Here is a 24,475-nt window from a genome sequence, read left to right as displayed (position 1 = left end):
AATGATTTACTTTGAAAACTTTATTTTATTTTTTTGGTTTTTCGAGACAGGGTTTCTCTGTGGGTTTGGAGCCTGTCCTGGAACTAGCTCTTGTAGACCAGGCTGGTCTCGAACTCACAGAGATCCACCTGCCTCTGCCTCCCGAGTGCTGGGATTAAAGGCGTGCGCCACCACCGCCCGGCTGAAAACTTATTTTAAAAAGACAACTTGCAGCAATGATCTGCCTTAGTTGGGTCACTACTGCTGTGATGAAACACCATGACCAAAAAAGCACCTTGGGAAGGAAAGTTTATTTGGTTTATACTTCCACTTCACTGTTTATCATCAAAGGAAGTCAGGACAGGAACTCAGCGCAGGAACAGGAATTCAGGATCTGATGCAGAGGGCACGGAGGGAGTCCTGCTTCCTGGCTTGCTTAGCCTGCTTTCTTACAGAACTCAAGACCACCAGGCCTCATTCACAATGGGTTGAGCCTTCCTCACCCTATAGGCCTGTCTGATGTTGCTGAGCCATTTTCTCAATAGAGGCTCTCTCCTCTCATAAATTCTTTCATGAGTTGATTTCACATGTGGTATCAGTGACAACAGTCCTGGCCCAGAGAAGCAAATCAATCATAACCTAGACTGACTGCTAGTATAATATGAGTAAGACCCTTCCCCATGATAATTAAGGACACACTGGAGTAGGAGAGTGAACTGCTAGGCTGGGGATTGGGGAAGGGTATAGAATGTGAGAAACTAATCAATGTCTCTCTTGACCCCACCCATTGGAAACTAGGAGGAAACAAATCATTGCAGTAAGTTCTAAGTTTTTGAAAGTAACATCGTAATAGGGACAGGACAGTTTTTGCCATATGGGAACACTTTAAATTTGGAGCAATTCAAACTGTACACATATTTATGTTGGTACATACATACATGTAGCTGGATGGAGGATAGATTTAGAGATAGTTTCACATATTCTAGGCTGGCCTTGAACTCCTGATCCTCTGTTAAGAGTTGTATTCAGCAGTGGTAGCACAGGACTTTAATCCCAGCACTTAGGAGGCAGAGGCAAGTGGATTTCAGTGAGTTTGAGACCAGCCTGGTTTACAGAGTGAGTTCCAGGAAAACCAGGGCTACAGAGAAACTGTGTCTCAATACAAAAAAGGGTTGTATTGATCCCCACCCAAATGGCCTAATCAGTTCTTCAAAGGTAGTCACATTTCGAGGTTGTCTTTTTTTTTTTAAAATTTTTCTGTTGCTGTGATTAAATATTCTAACAAAAGCAACTGAAAAGAGAAAAGGTTTATTCTGACTCACAGTTCTAGGCTGTAGTTCATCATGGCAGGAAAGTCAGTTGGCAGGAGCTTCAGAGAACAGTCAGAAAAGAGCAATGAAAATGTGCATGCTAGTTGAAAACATGGCTGAAGAGGTAGTTTCTAGAATTTGGAATCAAATATGGTAGGTGGCAGAAATCAGCAGAAGTAAATGGTCCACATATATAGAAAAGTCGGATCAGCAGCTTGGTTCTGTTAGGAGAGGCTAAATCCCTGGAAGGGAGCTCATATATGGCCCTCTTGGGTTATGAGCACCTGGTGAATGAAATGAGGACATGACCAATCCAAGGTATGATTGAGAAGGATTTTATTATAGATATGAAGGAGAATACAGCCATAGCTATTTGTCCTGAGTTTCTTGGGAACCCCACACCAGTGTTGAGTGAATCCTTGCCTAGGGAATGGTGCTGCTGCCTACAGTGGGTGGGTGGGTCTTCTCACTTCAACATAAGGTGACATGCTATTAAGACTTCTCATATGATTTTTAGATGTGTTAAGTTGGTAACACCATCACAGGTTTTGGAGGTTAAGGTTTCAACATAAATTTTGGGGGACATGACTCAGCCTATTCATCTTTTACTACACACAGACACATGCACAAGCGAGTGCGTGAGCAAACATTTAGGGCTACTTTCTTGAACATAGCTATTTACATTATCATGGGCAACTTTACCAGTGCCTATACAACTGAGAAATATGACTCCTCTTCCCCAAGGAATCATTAACTGCCTACAGAATCTCAGGGAGGGGTGGGGCTCATGAGTCCCTCTTTAATGGATTGTCAACAGACCAAATTTTATGCAGTAATCATAGCTGCTGAGTTCACCATGTAGTGACCATGCAGTATTTTTATTTGTAGATTGAATGTCTTAGTGTTTTTGCTTTTGTTTGATGATACAGGGTCTCTTGTAGCTAAAATTGGCATTAAAGCCCTGACCTAGCTTTTATCTCTAGGTACCAGGATTCCAGGTATGCAAAACCCCACCTCATTTTAACTTTAAAAACTATTCATAACTTTCAGTTTACTACTGAAGGTTATACTAGTTGGTTTTCAAAGTCAACTTTCAAAAGGTTAGAGCAAGCAGTGATAAAAGAAAAGTTTTATATCTGGAGAAAGAGTACCCAGCTTCACACTGTGTTAAAGAAGTAAGTGAATACTGGCTAACATAATTACATATGCTCCAACTGTATAAACCATGAGGAAGAGGAGAACAAAATCTTAAGGGCTAGCCTTGGCATTAAACTGTAGCTAACACTGAATGAAAAGGTAGCTGGAGGTAGAGTTTTTCTTTTGTTTGAGTAAAGTCGGGTGCAGTGATGGCTGTCATTACCTAGACAAAGATGGACAAAGCAGAAAAGCACAAGATGGGAAACTAAGCAGGTTATGTATGGCGGTGGAAGTGACAAGCAGCTGCCCAGGAAGAAAGCAGATAGAAGGAACTGTGTCGAACTTGTACTTCACTGCTCCTGCAGAGGGAGGCCCTGTTGGCAGTCACCATATGGTGTTTGACTTTCATTACAGGAGTCATAGTTAGCTAAGGGTAAGCTGTGTAGGAACACAGCCTTCTGATTAAATTCTGTCCTAAGAAGCATATACTGAATTTGGAAAACAGATAAGCTGCATTTGGCTATTTGAGTAGAAATATTTATGCTCTTTTTACCCTTCTGAGAAACTTTGTAGTTGAAATGAAAACATCCCAGATGTTCCTTGTCTTTAAACTGTCTTAATCTCTACACTAACTTTCCATATTAATAACACTATGATCCAAGTTCTCTCCAACAGCAGTAAAGTGTTAAATAGAAAAAAATGGACCAATATAAGTTCCTAGTAAAAGGGGAAGTCTAGCCAGTCTGTGGTTTCTGAGATGATATGGACTGTCTAAGAAGTATGAGAGTCTTAAAAATTAAAACACCCCAGGCATTGGTGGCTCTGCCTTTAATTCCAGCATTGAGGAGGCAGAGGCAGGCAGATTCTCTGTGAGTTCAAGGCCAGTCTGGTCTACAAAGTGAGTTCCAGGACTGTTACAAAGAGAAACCCTGTGCCATGGCACATGTACTCTCCCTCCAAACTTCATACACAAATGAATAAAAAGCTTTAAAAAGCCACAGGTAGTAGCACGGACAAAGACATAATGATGCCTATATATGAGAAATAACAAAAACATGGGTGATACTGAGTGATGTACCCTAGGGATTTCCAGCTACAGAAAGGACACAAACAGGTTTGTGTATTTTTATCTGGATCTCCTTTGGAGTATAATGTATACTATAAATTTTGTGCCAACATAAAATTTCACATCTGGTAGGGACATCACCTATCAGATCTAAGCTTTGTCAGATAAGGTTATTACCCCTTACACAGGTTCCGGCTCCATGGCTGGAATGCAGTTTTTCTGTTTGAACACTGAAGTCTCAGTCATTGCTGGACTTCCTTCCCCTTGAGCTACTTGACAGTCATACTGAAAATTTGTACTTAACTTTGGCAATATATTCACACAAAGTGAATGGTCCTAGCTCCCATCTTGCCCTCCTAAGCCTGAAGAAAAGGAAGGCTCTTTGCAAGGTACCCTTTTGCTCTCTGGGGCTAGAAACCAAGTCTCACCCTGACTTCATGCTATAATATGATGCTGTTTGGTTGTCTGGAATTATAGCACCTTCCTGGGTGTGGCTTCTGTGCTCATTGAGGGTGAAACAAGTGGTATATGATAAGTACATATTTGGGTCTCTCCTATTAGCATTGTTCAAATTTAAAAAAAATATTTTTAATAGTATGTGCCTGTAAGTACAGGTGCTCAAGGAGGCCAGAGTCACTGGATCCTTCTAGAACTGCTCCACCTAGGTACTGGGAAGCCAACCTGGGTCATTTGCAAGAACAGAAGATACTCTTAACTACTGAATAACACCTCTTGTGCCTTTGACAGCTAGTTGAGAGGTGATCTGTGGGTGAGATGTACCTACCACATTAGTTTTCAGACATCAGTAGGGAAATGGGATTTAAAAAGTATTGGTGTTGGGCTGGATTTTAGAAATAGGCATCTAACTACTACAATCTTGAATGTAAGTTTTTATTTAAGAACTCAAAGAGCGATGGTAACAGCTTCACAAAAAGATCCAAGAAGGCTTAGTTAGAACTGCTTACTCAAAAATGAGAATGGAAAAGTCTCCCAGTGTATACATGGAAAGCTGGTTTACTTGAATTTCCATGCATATATACTATTGTAAAATCAAACCAACATTTCTTATAGAAGCCACACCTGCCACCTCCCACTCTGTATACTGTCTAAAAGGCTAAGTACAAATGTCAGTGTAACTCAGGCTTTTATTAGTAATACCAGAGCTCTATTACATTTTTAAGTACAGATACAAGTACATTCAACTTTTAGTTTACTAAGAGAAAGGAAACAGGAATATAAGGTACCAGAGGGAATACATTTTGCAGTGGCCTGTAACTGATGCAGTGTACACGGGTCTAGGATAGAGAGCAGGATCACTATTCTCAGCCCGACAGGCAGGTAGGCATGGAACACTTGGTATGGCAGAGGCTTTCTGCTTCAGCTTCTTGGTACTGTAGTGTATTATGCATTTAAAAAGACTATCTCTAAAAGTATTAATAACTCAATTTCATTCATGTCTGCAGAAGCTTTTAGTTTTAAATCTAACAAATATTAAGTATGACATTTGCTTTTGAATTTAATAAGTTAAGATCAAATTATCTCAATCAGGAAAGGCAAAAGTTCATTCTCAAGCTTTTAAATAAAAATGTTTAAATTACTGGTAAAGAATTCTTTATAAATAACACTCGACAAGCAAATATTAATGCTGATAATCAACATGAAAACAATGTACAATTTTAAGTACTAGGCTGTTTCAAATTACTTACAGCGCACACATTCCTGAGTATAGCCCACGACAGTGATACTGTTTATTTCAGAGTTTTTCTCCATTTAGCTTAAAAGGTGTTTCTTCCCAAGAAATTGGACTTTCCTGTCAAATGCACTTGATCGAATAGGAGAATTGGGTTCATAAAATGGATTCATTGCAAACTAGGAAAGAAGAAGGTATTAGTAAGCCTGTTAAAGCAAAGAGGCTCATGAATTACAGTTGCTAAAGGAAATTTACATTTTCAGTTAAAATTTAGCAAAGACAAAAGTCTGGGTCTCATTTTTAATTCTCATTGAAAGTGTTCTATTATTTTTTTTTTTTAGAAACAGAATTGGGATGTTAAAAGGGAACTTAAATATAGACTGTAATCATGAGGGCTAAGGAGAAAGAGACACCCAGGAAGTAAGGCACACCCATGGCATTTGTGTGGGCTTCTCAAAGGATACCCACTGTGAAATTTTAACATCTTAGCCAGGTGTGGGTGCATACCCTTGCAATTTCTGCATTTGGGAGGTGCAGGAGGATCAGGATTCAAGGCTAGTTTTAGCAGCACAGTGAGTTCAGGGCCAGGTAGGGCTACAGGAGACTATCTCAAAAATAAAATAAAATAAAATGGCTCAGTGCCTAAAGGCAAGCTGACAACCAGGCTTCTATCCCCAGGACACGAGTGGTAAAAAGAGAGTTGATTTCTGCAAGCTACCTTGAACTCTCTCCATTATGTAAACCATGGCAGGTGCCACCTCTCCCCAGCCCCCACAAATAGGCAAATCAGCAATAATCTTAAAAACAAACAACAAAATGCCCCCTTAAAGAAAATTTTTCTGGGAGACAGAGTTTCTCATTCTGTAATCCGGCCTAGCCTTGAACTCTAACACAGATTAGCAGTAAATTCACTGTAATCCTTCCTGTGTCGTAAGGCTTGGAATTCAGGTGTAAACTACCACACCTGTTTGTCTGAGATAGGGTCAATCCAAAGCAGCCTCAAACTCACCGAATACCTGAGACTGGGTCTGAATTCTTGGTCTTCCCTTTCTACCTCCCAAGTGCTGGGATCATAGACGTGCATCACCTTACCTGGCACCTCTTCAGGAATTCTGTATTCCAGTATTTTTGTTTTGAAAAGTACTCGCAGCTGCCGGGCGGTGGTGGCGCACACCTTTAATCCCAGCACTTGGGAGGCAGAGGCAGGCGGATCTCTGTGAGTTCGAGACCAGCCTGGTCTACAAGAGCTAGTTCCAGGACAGGCTCCAAAACCACAGAGAAACCCTGTCTCAAAAAACAACAACAACAAAAAAGTACTCACAGCTAACCAATGGTAGTATGATTGATATGACCTATATACGCTAACATGGATCTTGAATCTACCTTGTATTCATTATGTGGATTAATCTATATGGCCTTTTGGATTATGTAAACAAATGGTAAATGTCAAATAGGTTCAGTTAAAATAGTCTCACTATACTGCTATTAAGTGGAAGTCATTTTTTTCTTTCAAATTCTTGGGTAGCCCAGCTGGCTTCACACTCATGACCCTCTCAAGTGCTGGGATTATAGACATCTGCCATTGTGCCTTATAATTCTTTTAATTTAGGGTTTGAATACTTTGCTTTAACATAAAGCTAAAATTCATCAGTTCCCTAGCTAATATAAGGACTTCATAACATATGTTAGAAAACACTAAAGCAGAATTACTAATGATAAGAGAAATGCTCTTTTATGCCTTAATCTGGACTGTTTCTAGCCCTCTCACTTAAAAAATCAGATTATTTTAAATTATAGAGTATACCATACCTTTATATACAAATCATAGACATCAGTAAAGAAGTTCTTTATTCCATCTTCTTGCCTCACATCATGAAGCATAATAAATCTCATATGTGAAAAAATTAAGGCATAATCTTTACTAGAAATGAAAAATTAAAAGCAATCATCTGGTAAGATAACCTTCACATTGGTCACATAAACTGTGTTTTGTGATGGCAAAGCTGAATACATAAACTGGCTTAAAGTCAATTTAGCTTAAGGAGAGTGTACTCTTTTAAAGTTAGGAAATAAAGTAAAACAGCCCTTGGTATGGTTAAGATAAACCCTAGTTTTAAAATTATTGGCTGAACATGTTTACAAAAAAAAATAAATGTAAGTGAAAAATTTTCATGGCAGCCTGATTCTTAGAAGTCTTCAAAATCAGAGACTGCCTTTACATTTCAAGTTCTTGTTTTCTAACTCAGCCTTTGGCTAAGTATTTGTGGTAACGTCTGAGGGGCATTTTCTTAACTGCTAACTGATGTAGAAGGGCTGAGTCCATTGTAGGCAGTACCATCCATAGGCAGGTGGGCCTAGGCTGTATAAGTAAGGTAGATGAATATAAGCCTGAGCAAGCCAGTATTCGGTATTCTTCTATGGTCTCTGCTTCAGTTCCTGCCCAGATTTCCCTCAACAATGGAGTGTAGTTTGAGAAGTACAAGCTAAATAAACCCCTTCCTCTTGAAGTTGGTTTTGATCATGATGTTTATAATAGCAACAGAAAGCAAACTATTAAGGAAAGGATATGTCCTGCAGTGACAAATGCCGATACAAACCACTCATTGAATTTGTCCACAGTTTTTAAGTACATGTTATTAGAAAGCCACATGTTTTCATCCACAAGGTCAAGAGCAGCATGGGCTATAAACTGGTTCAGATGACGGTGATCATCCTAAATGACAGAGAATGGAGAAAGATGTACATTTCCATATGGCACTGGTACCACAGACAATTCATTCTGAAATTCTGTCAATCTGTGTGTATTGCGTGTGTTTTCTCTTGTTTTAGATATGGCCTTACTATGTAGCCTAGAATGGTCTGGAGCTCCTGAACCTGCCTCAGCCTCCCAGGTACTAGGAATACAGGTGTAATGCCTGGTTTTTATTCTGTACATACATATTTTTCTTAGGGGAGGAGTCTTAGCATTTACTACGTGTATTGGTATCATGAGATATAAAAGATTATGTTTTTATCATCTTGATATCTATCACTCATAACAGGAAGAGCCAATTAATAAAGTCTTGACTATTAAACATTATATTTTGAATGCTGGGAGAAGGCAATTACCAAATTCTATAACTAATCATATGTAAAGAGATTACTACTTTTAGGGGAAAAATAAGGCAGAGCCTACTTTCCAGAAGCCCATATCTTTTTAGAAGAGAAACACACAAAGTGATGCAGATGTGGATCAAAGAGGGCACTTTTCCCAGATCAAAATGGATGTCAAGGAAAGCTACAAAGGGATACCATGCATATGGGGCCTCAAGGACTGGAGGCAACAGGGAGAGCCAGGCTTCCTGAGCAGAAACAGTAAAGACAGTTGTGAAGACCTATGATAGGCCTCTTGCAGAACAAGAGCTTACATGGTTTGGGGATCTGGGATTGGGGGTGGGGAGGTCATATTCAGCTTTAACTGTGAATTGTCATCTGTTAACAGCAGAAACAATCCTATCACAATCAGGAGTGTTCTTTTCGTGGGCAAAACGGCCTAACTGAAAAGAAGGTAGGAATGACTCACTATAATGTAGAGAACATTCCCAACCTACATACAACTACATACAACCAAGTATGTAGTCTTACTCCTATAGAATTCTTTTTCACAGTGCTTTTCTCAAAAAGCTACCTGCTGTGAAATAGACTCTATATAGTATAGAGCAGCAGTTCTCAACCTGAACAAGCCCTTCACAGAGATCTTCTTAGATCATCTGCATATCAGATATTTACATTACAGTAGCAAAATGAAAGTTATGAAGTAGCCATGAAGTAGTTTTATGGCTGGGGGTCACCACAACTTGAAGGAGCTGTATTAAAGGGTGGCAGCATTAGCAAGGCTGAGAGCCACTGCTAGTCTCTCCTTTAGGAAACTCATATGGTCCTCAGAATGTGACCTTACTTAGAAAGAGGGTCACTGCAGATGTGGTTAGTTAACATGAGGCGATTCTGGAGTAGAGTGGGCCTCTAGTCCAGTGTTCTTGATGTCCTTGGAAAAAGTTTCGCTGTGTGTGATGCCTTATACCTGCAATCTCAGCACGAAGGAGGTTGAGGACAGAGAATCATCCATTAATTGGAGGCCAGTTGGAGATGCTTTAAGAAGGTAATGGCAGCCAAAGAGAGTGCTAAGACCATGTCAAGTTAGAAGGTGTTTTCATGTGCTGCTACCTAATAGGTCTCTGGAGTACACAGAAACTAGATTTAAGTGGCAACTGGCACAGGGCAATTGCTGCCACTGCCTCGAAACAAAGCTTAAGTGTTTTCCTAAAAACAAAGCTTTGAAATAACACAGAACTGATAACTGGCAGAAAATACCATAAACAAATTTCTTTGTTATTTTGTTGGTACAATTTGAATAGTTGAAAAGTATCTCCTACTTAAGATTGTAATATATATATATATATATGTATGTATATATATGACTTTAAAAAAACCAACTCCTTGGCTTACTCTGAATGATGGGCATCATATTCTTGAACCAAAGTTTGTTCCTCTGGAACCATTCCCACAAGAAAGTGTCACCCCTGCTGTTGCTTTTAGAGTTTCTTGATATAGCCTGGGTACCAGCAGAATGGGGACAATGTAAGCAGTGCAATCCTCAGGTGTAAACTGATCTATGTCTGTTCTGCTGAAAAATAAGATTTGCTGTTGAATGGACTACTGTGGCATTTTGAGGCAACAAAATTGTTCCAGGCCCCTGACAGGTGGGGTACATTTCCTTATGCTTAAGAAGCATTTCATAGTGGGCAACATTCCTTCCCTAGCTGGTTTCTAATAGTCTGTGGAACTCCAGAGAAAGCCTTATTTAATTGTTGCTGTATCTCAGTGGCTTTATCTCTCTAGATCTATTTTACTTCTAAAACACTATTATTTCATACCATTATAAACAACATAAAAATTCTTAGGAAATTTAGATTGCATACGTACTTTGGATTCTGCTTTCCCAGGTGGCAAAAATTCCATTTCAAAAACTGGATTATCATGGTGGCCAACAATTACAAAGTAGAAGCTTCCAGACATTGTCTTCAATATAAAAAACTCCTAGTCAAATTAAATAATATTTTTAGTCCTCAATACCAAGACCTAAAATGATTAACATAAAGTACAGAGTTCTAGTTTTCCTTTTTTTCTGAGACAGGGTTTGTCTATGTAACAGCTCTAGCTGTCCTGGAACTCACTCTATAGGCCAGGCTAGCCTTAAATTCACAGATGTCTGCCTGCCTCTGCCTCCCGAGTGCTGGGATTAAAAATGTGCATCATCACCGCCTGGCTTACTTTTTTTTAAAAAGTTTTCTTACTTAAATTTGACAACATGGTCTGCTTTCTGGTATATAGCATAGGCACATGACTTTCTACACATTAAATATCTGTGATGTGTCCTTTAGAACCCAATGTACTATGTACTATGTCTTCTGAAGGAAAATAGGAAACCTGTAGTATATCATAAGTATTCTCATGATTGAAAAATTTGAAATATTCAACTCAAGGGTCTTTGTATCTGATGGAGTATGTTGAGCTTAAGTTGTACTATACTGGTTAATGTTCATATTAATACCTGGAAACACTACAAGAGGTTGTTGATTAGCTAAGTACAATAAAAAGTAGAAAAGGCAAAGGAAATAATTAGCTGCCCCAGAAATGTTCAGGAGGTACCCCTCAGACGACGCTAAAACCCAGCTATACCACAGACCATTTTTATATAGAAGAGATAATGTACCATCTATTTACAAATTATACAGTGCATTTGTCTTCTTTCTATCAGAAAATTTAATTTGTATGCTACAAATAAAATGGCAAGGGCCTATGTGTCTCTTAATACACTCATTTAGGAAACAGATTACTGGGTATGGTAGACAAGCCTTTTCAATTTCAGCACTCACTAGGGAGGCAGGTAGATCTCTGTGATTTCCAGAGATTTTCTTTATAGCAAGTTCCAGGACAGCCAGAGCTACATAACAGAGAGAGACTATCTCAAAACAAAAACAAACAAAACTAACAGAAACTGGGCAAGGTGGGCAGAAACCAAGTATTCCATGGTTTTACATAAAAAATTTTACATTTATTTATTGTGTGTGTGCACACATGCCATGACTTGCATGTGTATGGGAGTCAGTCATCTCTCTCCATGAGTTCCAGGGATCAAACTCAGGTTGTCAGGTTTGGTGGCCAAGTGACTGCACCAGCTCTATTCCATGGCTTTCAACAGAAATTATCAGAAAGCTGGGTTGGTAGATGGGTGGATATTAGTATGTTTGTACTTTCAGTACAAGGGCTTTGGATTTAGAGAAAGCCAGGCCCTGACTCTTACTTGCAATGTGACCACAGGCGCCAGTGTCTGTTGCCTCATCTATACAACAGTGGTAATATTAGAGCTACTTTACTGATACTTGTAGGAAGATTCCTACACAGTCCAACATATGTAAAGCATGAAATTCTAAAGGAGGATGTCTGGCTAACAACGAGTGCTTGGTAAGCGTTATCTAGAATAACATTCAAGAATATTTGACAACACTAGGAACTCCTCAACCTGGGGTGGGGATCTAGTCAACCCCTAGCCAGCCTCCTGGATATCTGAGGACATGAGAGATCACAACTCACCAAGACTCTCTGGGTCTTTTGCTGATTCACACAGAACAAAAATCAATGAAATCCAAAGAAATCTGAAACGTATTTCCTAATGAAGGAAAAAGCAAGTCAAAGTTAGTACTTTTAGTTTAAAATGGGAGGCTACGATTGTGGGAGACAAGTAAGAGACTCTTTGGACACAGTTAAGATTTAGAACATTATCTGGGACAGGGGTCTACATTTGCAGATTGCAGGCCAAAATTTAACCTCAGGCATCCTTTTACTATGGTCTAAAAACTGCTTTTGCCCTTCAATGAAAGAGCTGAACATCGGCAACAGAGACTATCTAGCACACACAGCCAGAAGTATTTAGATAAGAAAAGGGCCCAAAAATAAAAGTGGGTAACAAAGATAAGCAGGTCTGACAGAAAAGCTATGCAAAGCTATAGGGATACTTGGTAGTAGTTGCAGAGAAAAGGAAAGGTAGAGAGCTTGGAATTTGAACCAAGTAAACAATGATAGCATGAATTCTTGCTAGAATAGGCTGCAAGGCTGTAGGTCTGCAGTAGGTCAAGTGAAGGATTTGCTTTACTCAGCACACATATAACCAGCAACAGCATAGGAGGGGGCCTGCAGGCAGCAGAAGGAAGTGCATGCACAAGAAAGATAACCCACATCATGCCCCACACTTGGTCCTTTATGGGATGTGCAGATGCTAAAGAAGCAAAGTGTCTAAGGATAGCATGAGATAAAAATAGGAACCAAAAGACAGACATGAGGGTTCCCTTACAACTTATCCATCTGGGCAGTGAGACAGAGCTTCTTTCCCTTGGAACATATTAAATGCACAAAACAATGGCTTTCCTAGGACATCCTCATGCATGCACAATGCACTTCAATCATCCCCACTTCCTCACCACCTTCTCATTGCTTCCTTTTTACTAATATGCTCTCTCAAATAGTCCCCACTTCTACTTTTATGTGCAAATGTTATTCAACCTAGATCCCATATGTAAGAGAAATCATGCAGCAGCATCCAGACTCACCTACAACCTTTTAGCAACCTCGCACTGGATAAAGGTGTCACTGGGCAAAGGTGACACAAACCTATGTTGTCCACACTAATGTACTTTCTGCCAAGGTAAAAATGTTGTACAACCATGTAGTCTAATATGGAAGCCAGTAAGCATTTGAAATGTAGCTAATTTAACTGCAGAACTGAAATTTTAATTTATTGGTTTGAACTAAGTATCTGTGTGGGGCTAGCACTTCTAATACAGAATAGCTCAACTTTAGATCAACTATTCTAAACTTTATAAAACCTCTGTACCTTCTCAACCAACAAAACAAGTACTACTATTTAGAGTTCCAACATATAAAACAATACAAGCTGTCTCATGCCTGTTTCCCCAGCACTTGGGAGGCTGGAGCAGGAGAGCCACTGTGGCTCTAAGGCCAGCCTGGATTATGTAGTGAGATCTTATCTCAAAATGGGAACTAACAAACAAACAAGCACAAAGTAACAGCTGTGCTTAAAAGTATCTGTGTTGACCAATGTATGTGTCTGTTCCTTTTCTTTTTTGAAAAATATTTATTTGTTTATTATGTATGCAGTGTTCTGGCATGTACTGTAAGCTACCATGTGGTTGCTGGGAATCGAACTCAGGACCCCTGGAAAAGCAGCCAGTGCTCTTAACCTCTGAGCCATCTCTCCAGCACCCCTCCTCCCCTTGGTGTCTGCTCCTTTTCTTCAATGTCCTGGAGACCCCTGAAGCTGACCTCAAATGCAGAGATTAAGCCGGGCACTGCAATCCTGGCACTGGAGAAGCTAAGGCAGGCAGATCATGGATTCAAAGACAACATAGCAGAAAAGAGCAAAATCAAAAAAGAACCAAAACCAGATAGTGGTGGCACACACTATTAATCCCAGTGCTTGGGAGGCAGAGCCTGATGGATCTCAGTGAGTTCAAGGCCAGCCTGGTCTACAATGCAAGTTCCAGGACAGCCTGGTCTACAATGCAAGTTCCAGGACAGCCAGGACTGTTACACAGAGAAATCCTGTCTCGAAATATCAAAACCAAAACCAAACCAAACAAAAAGAACTGAAGTGTGTAAACTATGTTAAGAAAAGCAAATGCCTTTGTAGGTCACCATTAGGAAAAGCAGGGCTTCTAGCACTATGTATACACTGAAATAATTGAAGATGAAAATCTGCTTAATTTCTATTTTCTGTTACAAAGCGTGACTTCTCAGTAACAAGCCAGGCTGGGCAGAATGCAAACTTCAAGACCTAGGTATTTCAATTCAAACAAGTCTTCAGGTCCTGGCAAATTATATAGCTTGGAGCAACAAATCTACATCTATTGTTACGTGACAATAAAGAAATCATAGGCACAGAAAGGCTCTATATGCTAAGAGATAGGTAAATGTTATTCCTATTTTCAAAAACAGGTAAAAGTGTTATGTCCTCAGCTATAACCGGGTATATCCAGAGACAAAAACACCAACACAAATAGGTATTGCCTGGCTGGTTTGGGTCAGATACCATGCTAAGACCCTTTTCTGTACAGTAGCTCATTCAGTATAAATTAAAAAAACAAAATGAAACAAAAAACCACCACCACAAAAACGAGTTATTATTCATGCACATTCTCTGCTTAAACTAAGAACAAACCACATCAAACTATTCTGCTTTGCAAAGGAAATGTAGCAGGTGGGTAGCAAACTTTCTGGGTTATTTTAGTATCTATGTAAGAACGCACTGGAGACCTATAGCCTGCGTGATAGAAAGGCACCCTCAATGAGAACAGACACACTGTTCTTATTCTCTATGGTATCCCCAGGGTTACAACAGTGCCAAAGGGCCAGCAAGCACTCATTATTTGCTGAATAAGGGGTGACTTACAGATGACTTAGCATTAATACCCAGGAACACTGAGTGTCTATGCCAATTTATGGTAAAATGTCTCCAGGGAGATTTCGAGAATGACCTTAACCTAGTCCACATAGGCATTTGGGACCAATAAGGTTTTATTTTATTTTTAATTTTGGAGACAGGATCTTACTGTGGCCCAGGTCAGCTCTGAACTCATGATCCTCTTGTTTCAGTATCCTGAGTGCTCAGATGGTAGGCCTGACCTACCATGCCTAACACTTATTCAGTAACTTGAAGGTAACTTACCACATTCAAATACAAGACAGCTATTATGAGCCTATTAGCAGGTAATTAAGGAATAAAAGAGATTTCCACTTCTGGGTGTGGTGGCATATACCTTTGATTCTAGCACTTGGGAGTCAGACAGAGGTGGAGCTCTGTGAGTTTAAGCCAACACAACCATCCACATGAGACTGAGGACAGCCAGGTCTACACAGAGAGGCCCTATTTCAAAGTGAGAGGTTAGGATGGGGGCAGAAACCTAATCAGATAGTATGACTGCCAGGAGTTGGTGCTGAGAAGCAGTGTGGTCAGCAGTGAATGACTGGGATCAATTATTCATGGCAGCTATGGGTACAGAATGTGCATGAGGCCAAGCACTTGCTAACTCTGGACTTGACAGACTTATTCTAAATGGCTCTAGAGGACAAACCCAGAGCTGTCATCTGCAGTTAGTAGGACGCTAAAATGCATGATGGTGTTAGACCGCCAGTGCAAGCGGGAGGATGAACTTAGAAATCCTTTCCAAGTTATGCATTTTAAATTACAGGTAATACAGATAAAATTCACACACCCCAGTTCAAAGCCATCCATTTTTATAGCACATCTCTCTACAGTCTCTAGAAACTTCCCTGTGCTCCTGACAGCAGTAGCTTCATTTGTTCCACAAATGAATAAGGGCTGTAAATCTAAACTGGTGTCACACGGAACATATCTGGTGCAATGAGAAGCTATATGAACACTACTGACAGATCTCCAATGGGAAAATGGCCCTATAAAGTCAGAAGCAATGCCCTCATTCCCAAGTGAGTGTAGGTTGACTTTTAGAGACCACTAAATCTACTTCTTTTTAGTTTGGGGATCAAAGACAGTGGAGAAGAGTTCAAATATCTTTGGGCACTGATGCTATTTTAAAACAGTGTTCATAACACATCAGCATCATTTTAGAATATACTTCAGTATTCTGCTCAAAAGCTTTAATGCCTCTCAGCTATGTAATCATGTACCAGTATTCAACATGGGTCCTCCTACATTGTTCCCTATGTTGCTTCTCAATCCTGTTGTTCACTTCTGCTGGAGTGGGCCAGTCTACTTACTTCAAACTCACTTTGACTATATCCACTCAAGATCCTTCACGCTTAAATGCTGTCCCTAATTCTGTGCGCATCCTTAATTCATCATTTACACTCCAACTTCTTCTTTAATTGTCCAAAACAAACAAAAAAATGAAAAAAAAACAAACCCAAAGCTCGTTCAACTCCAATAAAGTCTGCTAACTATTCTTGCCACCCCTCAACTTTTATTTTTATTTTTTTTACAGCTACACATCAAAACTCTTTGTACTCCTTTGTGCTGTTAGCTTTAACAATGACCCAATAGCATCTTCATAGACCTTAACTACCTAACATCCCCAGCACATAACTCAGGGCCAGGCTAGAATCTCTAGGGCCCCAAGTGAGCCCTGGCATTAGTCCTCTGCCTATTCCCCCCTTCCTGTGATGCTCATCTTTTTTTGTTCACTATCCAAATGCTACCAGTCAAGGCACTGAAAAATAAAATCACACTTTCCCCATAGAGATGTCCTCAATCGCTTCCACCTGCAATCAGCTTTCTTGCTAAACTATCCCGTCCTCAAGACTTCTTAGTCATCATTTAGCTCACTGGCTATAATGGTTTTCACTCTTGCTTCTGGGGATTCTGGTTTCTTTTCTTTCCAATTAGCCTTATTTCTTTTCTTTTTTGATATAGGGTCTCATTTATGCTAGACTGGTGTCCAACTCTCTATGTAGTGAAGGATAATCTTAAACTTCTGATCCTTCTGCCTCCACCAATACTGTGGTTTTTGGTTTTCAATGCAGTGCCTGAAATTTAATCCAGGCCTCTGTGTATGACAAGCAAGTACTTAACCAACTGAGCTACATTCCCCAGTCCCAGATTTACATTTTCTTCTTTAGGCACATCATAGCCCAAACTGACCTCGAACTTTAAGCAATACTCCTGTCTCAGTCTTCCCAGTGTTGGCATTACAGACGAGCCACCACGACCGGATCTTTATAATCTGAGCTAGGCATCCTGGGCACTTGGCTCATCTTTATCTTTCTCACAGCACATACACAGTGGGTTTTTTTTTCCTATAAAATTAAACTCTGTGGTTCTCAACAAGATGCGATTTTTGCTTCTGAGAGCATCTGTCAAGAGTCCGGAGACACGTGTGTGCGGAGATAGGGTACTACTGGCATTTCATGGGAACCGACCACTGCAGCAAAGACACACTGGATTAACTGACTGACCTCGAGAACGCCAAGCCTCCAAGAGCGCGGAGGTCGTTTCCACGTGGAAACCGGGGCTGTGTCTACTGGGAGAACTGTAATTAAGCGGCCCCGGGGGCTGGCTCTGATGTTCCGAGTCAGGGCAGGACAGAGGTACAAGACAACATCCGCGTCACGCGGGGTCTGGGACGTCCCTCGCGGACCCGGAGCACCCGCCCTCCACTTCCCTCCAAATCCTACCTGTAGGGAGACGCCAACAGCAGAAACGCCCGCCTCGGAAACCCGCGCTCGGTACTTTCAGCCGGGGAACCCAGAGTCACTCACGCGAGATCTGGGGCCATACTCTCGCGAGACGTGGCGGGAGCGTCCGGCCTGAGCTCGCGCGTACGTCACAGTGCTCCAACCCGCGGCGGGTACGTTTGTCCGGTGGTTTGGGCCGGCAGACAGCGAGAGAGCGACGTTGGCGATAGCTGTGGTGCAGTGAAAACTGTCTTTTGAGCGGCCGCTTCTGGTCTCCCTCTTTCTCTGGTGCAGAATCTCTCCTGGGTCACGGTCCCGCCCACCCTTTCGCCCTGCGGGAGGAAGTGCGCCTGCGTGCCGGGTTAATGGGCTGAGTGCTCAGCTCCCTTGTTCCCCCGGGTCCCCAGAAACAGGTTGGTCTCGGAGGTCAGGGGTTCCCTCTCCACCCGCGGCCTGCCCTGACCACGGAGCCTGGCCGTAGAGGGGCGAGCTCGGGAGGAAGCAGATAACGATGGCTCATGTAGTTCCGCCTGCCACTTCCCAGGGGTCTGTAAGAAAGCAAGTCCCTTGTTTATGTTCGTTAGAGCTCCGTTAAGCATCTAAGGGCTTTCCGGGAGGCCACTGGTCTGATTTCTGAAATCCAGGTCTCCTTTGCCGCTAGGTAACTCATCATTTTCTCTTCCAGTCCGCCATGTCCCTCAAGTGTGATGTGTTGAGTCAAGATGAACTGCGCAAAAAGCTGTACCAGACGTTTAAGGATCGGGGTATACTGGACACACTTAAGGTATCAGATGTAGGCATGGCGGTCCTTAGTTTCGCCAGTGTAACCTCTGACAGTAGGTAGTTACACATTTAAATTCAGCCAGGGCTTGGATTCCAAAATCACTAAAATATAGATTGTATCGGTGAGCTACATTTTGAAAATGTTGAGTTTCAGTCGTCTTAAAAACCATATAATAGATTTATTGAACCAACATTAAGGTAGCACATAGCATGTATATAGTGAAAACATTGTAGTAAGTCTGAGGTGCTGTTACAAATCTTGTTTACAATCTAGATTTGACCCTGTTATGTATGTGTAATGAAAGCAGAAGGAGGACAATTGTGGGGACAGGACAGGGTGGGGAGGGTGACGGGAAGGTGAATATGAGCAGAGCACAACAGTGTACACAAAATGAAACTGTTATTTCTTTGCTAACTAAAAAACAAGGAATTCCGTAGATGTACACTTTTCAGAATAGGTGGTTTTAGAGTCTCTTGATGACACTACATAGACAAATATGAAGAAGTTATTGCTTATTGTGTAACAGTTTTGAGAAATGGATTTTTTAAAATCTATACTGGAATGGTAGCAGGTGTGTTGTCGCATGCCTTTCTTTAATTCCAGCACTTGGGAAGCAGAGGCAAGCGCATCTCTTGATTTGAGGGCGGCCTCGGCCAGCTAACCAGTTTCAGGTCAGTCATGACTGCGTAGTCAGACCCTGTGTCAATAATATTAGATAAAAATAGACTATATTAGAGTGAACATTTACTGTGAGTAGCAAATATGTACTAGTGCACCTTAAATTTGGGTAACAGCAAAGTGTGGAAGAGTTAGTTCAATGTGTTTCATTACAATATGCCTTTCAAAAATACATTTTATATTTAGAATTGGAAATTAAGGAAAGGCAAGCCTGATTTTTTTCCACTCTTATTGTTTTATTAACTTCATAAAATACGTAAGACTTGTCTAGAAAATACAAAGAAAGCAGAAGGGAGAATCATCTTTGATAACCATAAACTGGTATAAGGTGTATGTATCATTTTAAAATTTACATTATATGATGAGCCTTTCTTTGTTTGCTCAAGTTGCTTGAAATCCTTGCTTTTAGCGGCAACAGATTCATCTTGGCTAGTCAAACATCACACAGGTAACTTTCTACTATTTGAATGCTTAGCTTCTACTAAAGTCTACACATGATCTATTGTGCCTGTCATTTTCTGTCTAGCATAGAGAAATCCCATTTCTGAGAAAGAGACATAAGTAGGTTTTGGCCAGTTTGCGGTGTTCTGCCTCTGCCTCTTGAGTGCTGGGATTACAGGCCAGTGCCATTATGCCCTGGGGTATGAACATTTTTACCAGTGTATGTATCTGGGTCTGAAATGGTTTTTACAGTTTATATTTCACAAGCAGTTTGGTAATATATTTCAGTGTTGCCCTGACACCTTCTAACAGTGTAACACTGAAAAAAAAAATCTCATTGCTTCGATCATTTCTTTGACTATTAAGTTCATTGTACTTTTCTGCCCGTTTATATCTGTTTTTCCATGAGAATGGTTAGGGTGATAATATTTTAAGAGCTCTCTTAATAGCTATTGATTTGTGTTCTATTTGGCTTTTAAAATATTGATGCCTAATTTTATATAGTCAAACTAAATTTTTTTATTCTCACGTCATTGAATATTTACTTTTGGGGATGTGTGCCCTTGTGTGTTCTGGCTCCTGTGTATGTAGTTGCATATGCATATGTGCATATTTCTGTCTTTATGAGCCATCCAATTTGTGTTTTGTGATCAAGGATCACTGATAAGGGTAGGCTGGTTGGTTATCAAGGTGAATAAAGACAGGTGTCTTTCTGTCTTCATCTCCCCGGGGCTGGGATTACAAACATTCAGCACTATGCCTAGCTTTTGATGTACATGCTAGGGATTGAAGTCTGCTTCTTATGTTTGCACAGCAAGTATTTTAGCAACGAGCCCTCTCCCCAGCTCTCTGATTTGAAATGTTAGAAAGCTTTTTCTTTTGTCAACTCACTCCCCCATTAGTGATACTGGATTCAACCACCTGGATTGATTACATTTTATCAATCTATAATATAGAAGAATCTTTTCATTTCTGGTTATGTCACATTGCAAATTAGACTTGATAGTCCTTTACCTCACATCTCAATTTTATTTGGTATTGACCAATGGGTATCTTTGTCTGTAGCCCTTTTGTGCTAGCCTTGTTCACTTCACAGCTATAGCATGGCTGGCTATTTAGTCTCTTATTAGCCCAACTGGATGACATTTTCTCAAACTTAGCTAATTTTTACTTTCTTTTTTTAAAATATTTATTTATTTATTATGTATACAATATTCTGTCTGTGTCTATTCCTGCAGGCCAGAAGAGGGCACCAGACCTCATTACAGATGGTTGTGAGCCACCATGTGGTTGCTGGGAATTGAACTCAGGACCTTTGGTAGAGCAGGCAATGCTCTTAACCTCTGAGCCATCGCTCCAGCCCCTAATTTTTACTTTCTAAATTCAATGACTGATATAGATTAAGCTACAACTTTTAAATTTTATAGAATTTTTAGTGGTTTAGTTTATATTGTTTTATTATTTGATATGAATTTGTATTTATAGTCAATTACAAAGTCATTTAGGTATAGGGTGTTTTTGTTTATTTTGTGGGTTTTGTCATAATTGGTGGTTTTTTGAGACAGTGTCTCACTATCCTGCCTCAATCTTGTGGGGATCATCCTGCCCCAACCTTTCTAGTGTTAGGATTACAGGCATCTTCTACTGTATCCAGTTTAGGTATATATTAAAGAAACTTGTCAAATCATTTGTTTATATTTGGTCTAGTTAATCCATTTCTGAGATGTGTGTGACACAAATCTTTTCTCTCATACTTTTCCCTCCCATTTTGTGAAAACTGCCCTTTCATACTACTGTATATTTTTAAGATTTATTTTATATATGTCTGCCTGAGTGCATGTATATGTGTGTGTGTTTGGTTTTTTTTAATATTTATTTATTTATTTATTATGTATACAATATTCTGTCTGTGTGTATGTCTGCAGGCCAGAAGAGGGCACCAGACCTCATTACAGATGGTTGTGAGCCACCATGTGGTTGCTGGGAATTGAACTCAGGACCTTTGGAAGAGCAGGCAGTGCTCTTAACCTCTGAGCCATCTCTCCAGCCCCTGTGTGTGTGTGTTTATATATGCAGGCAGACCAGAACAGGCTGTCTGATCCCTTGTGTTGGCAGAACACCCAGGTGGCTTGTTTTATAAGTACTAGAATCTAAACTTCAATTCCCACGATTATAAAACAGATACTCTTAACTACTTTTTTTTTTTGAGACAGGGTCTTTGTAGCCCAGATTGGTCTTGAACTATTTATAGAGCCAAGGATGACCTTGAATTTTCCAGTTTATTTGAATCATAGCCTGCCACAATCCACAGTTGAGATGAAGTGGCAAAATTTTTCACATGGCTTAATTTCTTCATCATAAACAGCTGAAATTGCTTTTAGAGATGTCAAATTATGATCTATGGCTGGTGGGTGTAGGAACTGGGGAGAGAAAGTTTTTGTTCAAGCCCACTTAGGGATAAGATAAATTGTGAAAGAAGTGCTTCCTACTTTTTGCCCATGGATCTAGATTCATTTTGAAAGTGAAAGAAAGAATTCAATTAATGTGGCAGATCTGTGTGTGTTTCTATTCTGGTAAAATGTATCTCCTTTTGTCTTTCTTTTTTTTTCTGTTTCTCACTAGACACAACTCCGAAAACAGCTAATTCATGAATTGATGCATCCTGTATTGAGTGGAGAAGTGAAGCCTCCGTCCATTTCAGTGGAAGGGAGTGCCCTCCTAATAGGCGCTTCTAACTCGCTGGTGGCAGATCACTTGCAAAGATGTGGCTATGAATATTCACTTTCTGTGTTCTTTCCAGAAAGTGGTTTGGCAAAAGAAAAGGTAAATTCTGGTATTTTTGAATTTTCTCTTGACAGTTTCTTCATCTAATAATCGTAAAGTGGTATCTAATTCCTCTGCTTGTCTTTTGACTGGCTAGCTTCATTTCTTGTTCATCTTTGATTTATGTCATCCGTGCACAAACGATTATCAAATGTGACTGTTATTAATGCTTTAGTATTTCAGTCTTTTGTAAAATAGTGGTGTGTGGAATCACAAAATGTTTTGGAGCTGAAAGTGATGTTACAGTCCATGTGGTTTAAGTTAGACTGGTAACTGCTGTTTCTGTAATGTTTGCTGTGAAACTGGCACTGTGCTAGGTACACTGCAGGGAGCACATGTGTTACAGATGATGACGCAGAATGTAGACAGGTGAAGTGATTTGCCCAAGGTGAGTTGCTTCTAAATAGCATTGCAGGACAGAACATTTTGTTTTCTAACATGTTCTTCATTTAGATGGCTGCAGGTGTTTCTCTGCTTTGCATAAGAGAAGTGCAAAATACATAATTTAAGAAAATCTATAATAATAGCACATTCCTTATGTCTTATTACTCTAATGATTTTAACTAGTTCTTGTCACTGTTGAACATTATAGTCACATTTTATTAATTATTTTAAAGTCAGACATCCTCAATACTTGTACATTACCTAAAATAGAATTTTGTTTTTAGAATAGTTTTAGGCTTATAGCAGAATTGAGTGGAAAATAGTTTTCATATACTTTATCTTTCCCACATGCACAGAGTCCTACACAATCATCATTTTTCATCTTGGGATACATTGGCTGTAGTCAATGATTCCAAATTGGCACCAAATTATCAATCAAGTCTATGTTTTACATTAGTATTCATTCCTGATGTTTTCTCTGTGTGTATTTGTTTTTGTTTGTTCTGCAATTGTCTCAAAGTTTTAAGAATTAAGAACAATGTTAGTATTCTGATGAACAAATATGGTATACTTTATTAACTATATTCAACTTGTCAGCATAAATAATTTATTGTTTAATCTAGACATGGTGGCATACATCTGTATTCTCAGCACTAGACAGACAGGAGAATCCCAAGTTTTAGGCCAGCTTGGTGAGTCTCAGGCCAACCAGGTATACATAGTAAGACCCTGTCTTAAAACAAGTCTTAAAACAAGAATTCATTTTTAGCTCATCTTCTTTCTTATGACACATTTTACAATTTTGATTACTGTGTGATAGCTATATAATTATAGTAATATGTTGGAAGCATGACATGAAGGTACATGAGCCCACTGATCTCCAGAGAAACCAGGAATGTTAAGTCTACATGATTGTCTTTCTAATGGGAAAAATGAAAAACACATTCTTCCATCCAGAAAGCTGTGAATTGTAAGTGATTGATGGCCTGGTGATCTACATTATTTTTTGGGCCATGCCATATCAAGCTCCTACAACCAGGACTGTAGAGACCAGGTCAGATCCTTAGGTCCTTAAGGCTAGTACAGGTAGTATATTTTTAGAACCTATCTTCTTGGAAGAAACTACATGTGCCCTGAGTTGAGTTTCAATGTAATTATGTTTCCTTTTGAATCAGAGATTGCATCACACCGGGAAACTTTTTCCAAATTATCCTGGGCTTAAGTACGTTGGAAATAAACTACCTGTTATTAGACTTCTCTAAGTGTGATCCAGGTCAGCGAAGTCAATCTGTACCGGGTTTTCATTCCGATCGCGTTGTGCAGTATGACACCTGCAGGGACCCTCTCAGTAATAATTAAACCAGTTCATATCATTAATTGTTTCTAATAATGTAAATGCCAACCAGAGCTTCTTTAAAGGGAAACCATGTGAAAATACATTTTCTCAGTGTCCTAAGGATAGAGCTAGTGCACAATACATACTATAGTAGAAATATGTATATCAAGAATAGCTGTGTGATTAAAACTATTTCAGGTACACAATAGTCATTCATAGTTTAGAATAATAAAACCTGAAGTTTATTCACATTTTTATATAGCTGTAAGGACCCTGAAATTCATTCATAAATCCCCTGGTTCACCAAATAGCTGAGTGTTATCTGTAAGGCATTCATGATTTCTTTCATTTCTGTTAGTGTTTGGAGGTTAATTACTTGGTTAAAAATATTTTATCTGGATTGGCATCATGGCTCAGCAGAAAAAGGCACTTGCTATTAAGGTTTGATGGCCTGAATTGGAGTCCTAGGTCCCATATGGTAAAAGGATTGGACTAATTCCTGCAAATTGTCCTCTGGTCTCCACATATACACCATAGCATGTTCATTCCTCCCAATACACACAAAAATAAATAGATGTAATTT

The 24,475-nt window shown here is 39.8% G+C and overlaps 2 protein-coding genes across 8 annotated transcripts in view; one reads left to right on the top strand and one right to left on the bottom strand.

Moving 5' to 3' along the window:
- Positions 1-4,619: 4,619 nt before the first annotated feature.
- On the bottom strand, positions 4,620-17,540 carry Trappc2 (trafficking protein particle complex subunit 2). Of its 2 annotated transcripts, none has more exons than XM_075958263.1 (6): positions 17,228-17,377; positions 11,816-11,891; positions 10,145-10,258; positions 7,751-7,895; positions 6,992-7,077; positions 4,620-5,361 (listed from the first exon to the last, which is right to left on the bottom strand). In XM_075958263.1, the coding sequence occupies exons 3-6, from the start codon at positions 10,235-10,237 to the stop codon at positions 5,263-5,265; spliced, it is 423 nt and encodes a 140-aa protein (XP_075814378.1). In that variant the 5' UTR covers positions 10,238-10,258; positions 11,816-11,891; positions 17,228-17,377; the 3' UTR covers positions 4,620-5,262. The 2 variants fall into 2 exon arrangements, with proteins under 2 accessions (XP_075814378.1, XP_075814377.1); XM_075958262.1 differs by lacking the exon at positions 17,228-17,377 and adding an exon at positions 17,447-17,540 and having other exon boundaries at positions 5,040-5,361; positions 6,992-7,079; positions 7,753-7,895.
- Positions 17,541-17,576: 36 nt separating this feature from the next.
- Ofd1 (OFD1 centriole and centriolar satellite protein) overlaps positions 17,577-24,475 on the top strand; it is a 44,325-nt gene continuing 37,426 nt past the window's right edge. Inside the window, exons 1-3 of one of the 6 annotated variants that reach the window (XM_075958249.1) lie at positions 17,577-17,619; positions 18,132-18,230; positions 21,972-22,172. In XM_075958249.1, coding sequence (XP_075814364.1) covers positions 18,138-18,230; positions 21,972-22,172 — 294 coding nt within the window. In that variant the 5' untranslated portion in view covers positions 17,577-17,619; positions 18,132-18,137. Of the gene's footprint in view, positions 18,108-18,131; positions 18,231-21,971; positions 22,173-24,475 lie in introns of all 6 variants that reach the window. The other 5 variants (XM_075958246.1, XM_075958250.1, XM_075958245.1 and 2 more) reach the window with 5 other exon arrangements.

This window comes from Microtus pennsylvanicus, chromosome X (genome assembly GCF_037038515.1).
Source record: "Microtus pennsylvanicus isolate mMicPen1 chromosome X, mMicPen1.hap1, whole genome shotgun sequence".
NCBI lineage: Eukaryota > Metazoa > Chordata > Mammalia > Rodentia > Cricetidae > Microtus > Microtus pennsylvanicus.
This window is presented reverse-complemented; position numbering and strand designations above follow the sequence as displayed.